This window comes from Haplochromis burtoni, unplaced genomic scaffold (genome assembly GCF_018398535.1).
Source record: "Haplochromis burtoni strain Fernald_Lab_line unplaced genomic scaffold, NCSU_Asbu1 Contig_382, whole genome shotgun sequence".
In the NCBI taxonomy this organism is placed as follows: domain Eukaryota; kingdom Metazoa; phylum Chordata; class Actinopteri; order Cichliformes; family Cichlidae; genus Haplochromis; species Haplochromis burtoni.
In genome coordinates, this window is record NW_024582743.1 from 1 (window position 1) to 9,914 (window position 9,914).

General features: G+C 40.4%; 1 protein-coding gene across 1 annotated transcript; it reads right to left on the reverse strand.

The window, feature by feature from the left end:
- Positions 1-1,368: 1,368 nt before the first annotated feature.
- Positions 1,369-2,352, reverse strand: LOC121811918 (GTPase IMAP family member 7-like). Its single transcript, XM_042212611.1, has 2 exons — positions 2,293-2,352; positions 1,369-2,138 (listed from the first exon to the last, which is right to left on the reverse strand). The coding sequence occupies exons 1-2, from the start codon at positions 2,318-2,320 to the stop codon at positions 1,420-1,422; spliced, it is 747 nt and encodes a 248-aa protein (XP_042068545.1). The 5' UTR covers positions 2,321-2,352; the 3' UTR covers positions 1,369-1,419.
- Between the last annotated feature and the right edge of the window lie 7,562 nt (positions 2,353-9,914).

Below are 9,914 nucleotides of genomic sequence, written 5' to 3' on the forward strand. Positions count from 1 at the left end.
TCATTGTTGTGCTGATAATGAATAAAACATGTAAAATAGAAACTTGCCTCTTGGCTTGTTCGTTTTTTACTTCTTTTTACAAGGACGACATGCTGCTTTGCTTGTGTTATTGGTTTGATCTAGTTTGGTTTGGTTTCCATCTCCAGGGCAAAAACACTTTTTAATTTGTGAATACAAAAAATTGACGATAGCCTGTTGTTCATGTCCTGGTCAATGCTGGCCTTTCTTTTTCACAGTAATAAAGATATGTGAAAAAACAAGGCAACTCCCCGTCTTCATTTCCAGTCATTTCCAATCTCATAAAGTGATAAAATGGCATTCAGGTATTTCGTGACATGATTATGCCTTGATGATTTTTTAACAGCAGTAATCATAATCACTAATGTGCTCTATGGGAGTATAAAACATTTGATAACAGGTTTTTATTATGTTCAGAAATCTTAGTAGTTTCCAAACAGCTTTAGATAAAGGTTAAAATGTAACAACAGGTGAAACACTAATTTGAATATTTCAATCTGACACATAAAACTAGTGCAAATATAAAGTTACTGTCATTGTATTTTGAAAATGAGTCCTGTGGTCTGTCTGTAGTTTTGCTGTTATCAAGTTACTGTAAAAATATAAATCTAAATCTTTTATATAAAACTTCTATACACTGAGCATTGATTCCCTATTACCTCTTTTCATTCCCCGGGGGTTTATAACTACTGCCTCATGTAATTTTGTCTCCTCTCTCCCATCATCTATACTTTGTCCTTGTTTTCCTTCTCCCTAAATTTTCTCTTTCTCTGGAGATTCCAGAGATTTTGTTAAAAAGAAGCTTTCCCTGCCCACATTCACTTAGTTCTTACTCCTACGGGACTATTTGTTGATGTCTCTAACAATGTAAACTCTTTACCTAACAGTATGAAGTATTCTGAGGCAAGTAGTGCCGCAATTTGGTACAATATAAGTAAAACTCAGATTGATGCTCTGACCTCTTCCTCAAATTATGATATGATACCAAAATAGTAAATAGATCGTTTTCAGTTAGTCACTGAATTTTGACCAAATCGGGATTGATGTATCAACTTTTATGGTTGATAGTGAAACAAAAAAGGTGAAAAAACCCTTTTTTTTCAATTCATGTTTTATTTAATTACAGCAGATCTTGAATTTGTATATACTGCTCAAAATATTTACTAGTGAACATAAAAATAAATGTAATGTAGGTTACATACCAGACATACAGACTTAAATTATTTATACATTTGTTCTCAGACAACACTATTATACACATAATAATAGACATAAGACAGCATATCAACTAAAAACATTAAGCAGTTTTTTAAGCTACTGTGATTACAAAATTGGAAACTAATGGCCGTTTACATCAGATTAAGGATCCATTATTGACTCAGAAGACTGGCAAGTGTAGTCCTAGCTAGTCCAGCCCTCTGGATTAGCCAATATTTGCTGAAACAGGATGACTTTTTGCCGCAGCTCTGCCATGAAGGCCTCATTTAAAAGCTGTCCTGATGTTTTTAATTGCTCCTGCGCTTTCTCAAACATTTTATCTGTGTAGTGACATCCTCCATTTGTTCCCACCATGTGATCGATCTTCTTGATCAGATGAGCCACCTGAATTCTGTTTTTATCTTTGTTATCGAAGACATGATATCTTTCACCACACCTAGCCAACAACTGTCTGAGTTTAGGTTGGCCAGTTCTCAAATACTCTTGTATGGTTGTCTTCTCTTTAGTTAGCTTGTCACCGTGAGTGAACAGGATGATCGTGTAGTTTGTTGCCTCAGGTCCAAAGAGTTTCTCCAGAGCTCGCACAGAGTTGTTTTCTTCTTGGGTAAACCTGCCAATCTGAAGAACCAGCAGGAAGACGTGAGGCCCAGGAGTGGTCATGTGAATGCATTTTGCAATCTCTTTATTTATGATGTCTGTATTTTTAGACGTATCCAGAATGCCGGGGGTATCGACCACTTGGATCTTTCTTTTGCAATCTCTAACTCGTTCTATTTCACAAGTCTCGGTCACTGACTCTGAACTCACTAAAGACTGAAAAACGTCTTTGCCAATAATGGTGTTACCAACAGCACTCTTCCCAACACCAGTTTTCCCAATCATCACAATCCTCAGAGGATCACCTGTAGAAATAAAAACTCTGTTATACTCATGATAGGTTGAAAATATTTTAACAGCAAATTACAATAGTTGTATCATTTCATACTTTCTGCATCATTTCATTTGGTTAGCAATCTAAATTTTAGCTGGAGGTCTAAATTAAAGTTTCAGCTTCACCTTCAGAGAATGACTCGCTGTTGCCCATCTCTTCTCTGTTTGGAGAATGTAAGGAAGCAGGATTCCTCTTAGTGTGAAGAAGATTATAGCAGTCTGCCCACAGGGTGGATCTAATCTCTCGGCCTTTATCAGCATGAGCTATTTGAAAGCTAGTTCAGAGGGGGAAGCCTGTAGGGTTCATCATTAAACAGTTCTGCTGAGCCTTCGCGTGACTGTTATATAATTTTATTACTACTTGGCAAAGTTCATCATATTTAATCCATGAAAGTTTTACATATACGCACATTTACATATCTATAAATCTACAGGGTGGGCTATTTATATGGATACACCATAATAACATGGGAATGGTTGGTGATATTAAAGTCCTGTTTGTGGCACATTAGTATGTGAGGGGGCAAACTCCTCAAGATGGGTGGTGACCATGGTGGCCATTTAGAAGTCGGCCATCTTGGATACAACTTTTGTTTTTCAAAACAAGATTCGCCGTGTATGCGCTGACTCCACAGACAAGGTACGCGAATCGGATAGTCGGTGTCGTGGGTCACTAAGCTGACATATCGGAAGGCAAGGCGGTAGGCTGTCTGGGTTTCCACTCCACTGCCTTTTTTCATACGGGTCCACATTACCGATGCACGCTATTTTTTCCAAGTACCGTCTCTTGGCGTCTGGGCGCAATCGGTCGCGATACAGCCCTTTGTCTTTTGCGCTGATTTTAAGCATAGTTCTGGCAGTCCTGCTTCCAACCGTGTGTTTGTTTTGATTCGTGGCCTTCTAACATGGCGGCGCGATCCCACAATGCACTGCGGATGTACATCAACTCCAAAGCCAAGACCCTCTTATGAACACTCCTAATAGGCCTTAAAGATAAGATAAGATAAGATAAGATAAGATACCTTTATTAGTACCACAAGAGGAAATGTCATTAAAATCTGGGACAACGACAATTATAATAACTGTCTTGAGACCTGGGGTAGAAAGAGATTGAAGTCCCCCCTCGCTATCTCTGCACAGCTAAGAGAGGTTAAAAGGTCTTGATATCCAGCCTTATGTGACTAAATATGATCAAAGTGCTAAAACAGAGCTTTTCTCTAGTTCCTAATAATAAAGCATTTTAATTCTTAATCAAAGACTAATCAAAATATAAGTTTGATCAATATATGAATGAGAAATGTATTTTGAGCAGTAGAAATGATTGTTCTAATGTCTGAGTTTTGTGGTGGTGTGTTTGTGCACATGAGCTAGCTTCAACCTTCAACCCAGTTTTGTGTGTGTCTGAAGGAATGCAGAAAGATATAAACTGTGTTGTCAATTCATCATACACATTAATGCTAAATATGTGTATGATGTTTACAACAATAATATTGTTGTACTTGTTAAACACAGAACCATGATTTATATGGGGTTACTGATGGTAATACAGTTGGAGAATCACCTAAATCTGATCAAAATATAAGCCAGCATACAGTCCCAATCAAAAGTTTAAGATCACTTGAAAAATGGCAACAACAAAAAATCAACAAAAAATCAAAATCAAAATCAATCAAAAAAATCAAAACAAGGTTGGGAAGAAATGGGAGTGAGACAAAACATATTCTTTTTGAGCATGCAATCTGTTGAAAACAACTCTTAAACTGAAACAGGCTGTTTTACAGCAGTTCACCACACATTTAAAAATACGTAACATATCTAGTCCAGCTCATTTAAAACTTTATATTTAAAGACTAAAGATTCAGACTTATTTGTTTGTAGGAATATTTGAAGGAAAACATCACAGCATCGTGGAAGAAGCACACTTTGTCTAATATGGCTGCTGGGGGCAATAGTAAAAATAGGGGCATTTCCAAATCCCTCCTTTAGATTTGCTTTAAGCAAACAACTGGAAAATGCAGGAAAAGTGTATGTACAGTGGCAATTTTTGTGAGGGAAATGTTTGTATAGCTCACATTGAGTTTAAATTTGCCACTGGTATTTAGATTATAGCATTGTAACAATCACAAAAAATAAGACTGTCACACTGTACAAGCAACTGAACACAAGATTCAGATCATCAGTAGCATGTCAAAAACCAAAAATGTTTTTAAATGAACTTCAGTGCAACTTCAATAGTAATACCAATTATCAAGGATATTTTTCATCAGCTAATTGTTTGCCGTATCTTACTCATATCTGCCTTTTATGCTGGTACAGATGCAACAGGTTCCGTTCCAATCTCATTCCACAGTTAAGTGACAATCACACATATAATATAAAATAAGCTCTTTTTGAGCTAAACTTAGTTGCTTCTGAGTTTCTCTTCCAATGAAATGTTTTTTCAGAAGGAAGTTGACTTTATCAAAATGCTTTACTGTAAGTTCTGTTTCCTGGTTTTTATCTGTAGCTGGATGGAAACCAAAGAGACTTTTGATTTTACAGGAATAAAAGTGATAAACCTTTATTACATACTCCATATAGAGACGCCCAGCTACATGCAAGATCATCGATTTTAGGCTTTTTATTAATATTATGGTTAAAGAATCCATTTTTTTAATCAAAATTATCCACTTGTTTTTCAGTTTATTTTCCTTTGGAATTTTCAGTCTTCTTCTGATTTTTACCTGTTAATTGTTATTCAATAAATTGGAAGCATTTTATAGCTGACAGCAACTTAAATTCAGACCAATCTTCTCATACCACCATCTTATGGCTGCTTTTTTGCATTCATGAGACTAAGGAATAAAACCATAAAACCATAACAGACATCATGATGGAACGACATCAGCTGTTGGTCCACAGAGCTCAGACTAGAGTACTTGCTGCAACACCAACTGTCTTCCATCAACTGTCTGCCATCAACTGTCTGCCATCAACTGTCTGCCATCAACTGTCTGCCATGAGGCCTGAGTTTTAGTCCATTCCAGACATCGTTCATTGTTCAAAACTCTTAACAATCCTGAAAGAGTCAGAAAGGAGTTAGAGAAGAGCATAAGAGCAGGATTTAAAGGGAAAAAAGATGGGTTTTGATATTTATGAATCAGTAAAAAACTAAGTCATATGCTTATGGTTTGCACCATAGTGCCTTATGAATAGTATGCTTATGTATGTTACAAGAGTTTCCTCCTTCTTTCAGACTTTCGTCATTATTACACATGCCATCATCTGGCAAGAGATCAGATTTTTAAACAACTGGATCAGATTTTTAAGCCAAAGTGAAACGTTGGCCATTGTCTCTATACGATAAGTACTGAGACAACAGGCAGTGGGTTCCAAAAAGCAAAATGGTGATAAGGAAACATTAAACATTAAAAGTCATTAGATGTTAAAGGACTAGAAATGGAAATGAAGTAGATATTAATTTGTCTTACAATTTTTTTTCTTTAAAAAGCCCATTGGTACATATTTTACATTTGGTTTTGAGTTTGTTTTCATAAGGCATGTTTCTTCTAAAAAGTATTAGTAAAAAACATTTTTGCAATGAGTTCTGGTAATATTTCCCGTTAACTTTTACCTCCATGTGGATAGATGCCAAAGAGACTCTGACTTGAATATAAAAACATGACACGCTCTGTTGTTGTCATACTCTTGTACTGATTACCTTTACTTCTCTCTTTGATAGTAATAAAGATAAGCAAGAAGTCTCATAAAGTCTCATAAAAAAGTGGTAGTCAGGTAATTTTATCATAGTGCCATATTTAATTTATTGCAGTAAGACTAAGCACCCTGGTGAACAATCAATCAACTGAGAACAGTTTTGTTTTTTTATTCAGAGGTCAAAGTCTTAGTGGTTTCCATCTAACTGTAAAAAAAGTTAAACTGTAACAACAGACTTCTGCAGCTGAAACACTATTTTGGATCTACTTTTGGATCTAATTATCTAATTGGACTGGTTCTTATATAACGGTTTTCTGCTCTACCTGAGCACTCAAGGCACTTTATACAACTTGCCTCATTCACATCATTTCATACAAGCCCATTTTTATGCTTTTTCTACATGCTTTTTTAAGTGTTTTCTATCTAACATTCACACACCCATGGAAGCATCAGAGAGCCACTTGGGGTTCAATATCTTGCCCAAGGATATTGAGCATGCAGACTGTAGCAGCCAGGGATTGGAGCTCCAACCTTCCAATGAGACAACTTAATCTACCACAGGGAACAGGCCTGTGAGCTGCCTGGACTTGCTGTCCTCGTGTAAATTAACTGATTTTAAATGGTCACTTCATGTCTCGTCCTGTTTTAGCTTCTTCTTGCAGTTTTCAGAAGTTTGAAAAGAAAGATGAAAGACTGAACACTCTGAATAATAAGCATCATGTTTTTCCCTTGGACCTTACTTTGTTGTAATAGTGAGAGGGTGTGTTGAGAGAGTGAATTTTTTTCTTTTTTTGAGATTCCCAGATAGAGGTAAATTGAAAATTCATGTACAATACTACTACTGGAAACCTCCATTACGAGGACTAAAATGGACATAGATTTATGCTACTTCAGTTTTGTTGCATTGAATTTGGTAAAGTCACAAATAAAAACTTTATAACTTTTGTTGTTGTTGTTATTATTATTATTATTATGTTATTTACTCTGTTATTTACATAAACAATTAAACAGAATCACAATTTTCAAATCCTTTAAAATCTGTTTTTAAAATCACACTCAGAAATCACACACTAGAAAGCAAAGGGAGATGTAAGGTTTGCTCATTTACCGGATTGAATAATAGCTGTTACTGATCGGATTTGGGGAAATTCCTCCTGAAAGAAAAATGAAATAACCCAGGACGTAAAGGGTTTATTTCATAAAACATAGTCAGCACTTCCTGTGCTATTGACCCTATGACGGCTGAGATTCCTCTCCGTTTTACTGGAATCCAAGCTAATGCCATCCAGACTAAAATATTGCTTTAATCTGGATGGCTAAATGGCTAAAAATATAGTTTTGGGGTCCAAATGCAAAACTCTGCTCATTTGTGATTTTTCTATGTAGATAAATATAATTTGCTTTCATCTGAATAGCTACTGAAGTGTATACAGAGTTTCCTAAAATAGTCCCATGGAAATTATGTTTACCGAGGAACATATCCAGTCCCACAAAACTCTGTGGAACTCCAAAGGTAGCACATTTCTCTTAATAGCAATAGTTTTATTCTAGTTAGTAATCATGTTGTGATCAATCCAATTACATTTCTGGAGAATAGGAAACTGTTTATTGCTTGATGCTAAAAAGTTACATTTAAAGACCTTGGTTATAAAAAAAAAAAAAAGAGTTTTTGATACTGTCACGGCGGGGTGCGCCGGTGTGTGTGGAAACAGGACCCAAAAGCAGATGACGATGAGGAGTAGTAAGGTTTAACAGAAAGGTGAGGCTTTATTTAAATGACGGCAGGGTTAAACCAGGAAACCAAAACAAACTGGCAAAACACTAAGAAACAAAACACTAAAGGTACTAAGACCAAAAACTATAACTATAACTGAGGTGGAAAATAACAGGCAAAGACTAAGACTATAACTGTAACTCTGGTGAGATAAACAGACTAAGACTAACGTGGAATTAACAGACGAAAACTAGAACTATGGCTGAGGTAAACAGACGAACCGACAATGGCATGAAGAAAACAAAAGGCTTAAATACAGACATGAGGTGATCAGGGGAAGTGGGGACACATGGGGGAACAGCTGACAGACATAAACCTAATGACAGGACCAGGAGAGGAAAGCTAAATACAATGAACAAAGAACACATGACATTGTCAAAATAAAACAGGAAATACTAAAACTAAACATGACAACACAACTTAACAGACCTAATACGTGATGAATAAATACAAAACCCCAAAACATAGAAAACCCAGGAACAATAACTGCCTAAACTAAAGGCAGATAGGAAATAACACAAACTAAATCACATAACAAAATGAGACAAATACAAACATGAACTCAGAGCGCTGGGTCAGAGACCCAGCCTGTGACAGAGCCCCCCCCTCAAGGGCGGATTCCAGACGCCCAAAACCAGAAAACAAACACAAAACCACGACAACCCACCCAGGGCGGGCGGAGGGGGACCAGGAAGGAGGGCCGGAAACAAAACCAAAAACAAAGCACCAGAAGCACACAGGCCAAAAACAACAAGGGTACAAGAGTCCGAGACCCAGCTTCAGGAGGGCGACCATGAACCCGGCAGAACAGGAGCGAATGGCGAAGCGGTTCAGGCGGCCGCCCCGGAGGTCGACAGCAAAACAAAAGAGAGGACAAAAGTTCGGGAGGCCGACCAGGAGGCCAACGGTCCAGCAGTCCACAATCCATGAGCTCAGGGGGCCGACCCGGAGGTCGAGAGCACAGCAGGTCATAGTTCACCAGTTCAGGCGGCCGACCCTGATGGCAACGAAGTCCAGCTGACGGCCCGGAAAGCGGCCGGCGATTCCGAGGGGCAAAACGTGGCCTGGGCGGCGGCAACACAGCCGCAGGACCAGGCGAGGCCGACACAGAAGCAGAGGCCAAAGCTGGACCAGGCGAAGCACAAACTGGAGCTGGTCCAGGCGAAGCAGAAGCAGAGGCTGAAGCTGGACCAGGTGAAGCACAGACCGGAGCTGGTCCTGGCGTAGCAGAGGCAGAACCAGGTGACAGTGAGGCAGCCACAGGTGGTGGCTGGACGGGCTCCTCAGGCCCCCCAGCCGACATGGCAGGAGGCTGTGTAAGTTGCAGCAACACACAGTCTATATTGGGTGAAATGAGTTTATATGTGTTCTCAGACTGAGGTGTGGCAGAACCAGGCGAGGCGTCGTCCTCAGGCTGAGGCGTAGAAGCAGCAAGCAGTAGTGCAGCAGGTGGTGGTCCTGCAGGTGGCGGCACGGGAGCCGCAGGAGGTGGCGCTGCAGCCACAGGTGGTGAAGCAGAAGGTGGCTGAACGGTGTGTAGAAGTAAGAACCAAGAATCACACGTCGGATCATAATCACCTAGCTGAGGCGTAGGCAGTGGTGGTCCTGCAGGCGTCAGCACGGGAGCCGCAGGAGGTGGTGCTGCAACCACAGGTGGTGAAGCAGAAGGTGGCCAGACGGGCTCCTCGGGCCCTCCAGCTGACGTGGCGTGAGGCTGAACGGGCTCCTCGGGCCCTCCAGCTGACGTGGCGTGAGGCTGAACGGGCTCCTCGGGCCCTCCAGCTGACGTGGCGTGAGGCTGAACGGGCTCCTCGGGCCCTCCAGCTGACGTGGCGTGAGGCTGGCTGGGTTCTCCCGAACCTCCAGCAGACGAGACGTGAAGCTGGCTGGGTTCTCCTGAACCTCCAGCAGACGAAACATGAAGCTGGCTGGGTTCTCCTGAACCTCCAGCAGACGAAACATGAAGCTGGCTGGGTTCTCCTGAACCTCCAGCAGACGAAACATGAAGCTGGCTGGGTTCTCCTGAACCTCCAGCAGACACATGAAGCTGGCTGGGTTCTCCTGAACCTCCAGCAGACGAAGCATGAGGCTGGCTGGGTTCTCCTGAACCTCCAGCAGACGAAGCATGAGGCTGGACGGGCTCCCCGGGCCCTCCGGCTGACACTGAAATTGGCTGCACCAGCTGTACCTCCGTCTCCGGCTCCAAACCGGCCTGGATAGCCGTCCCACAGCAGCTTAGCTGAGCCTGAGGGCTAGCATTTCCAGGGCAAACAGTCTC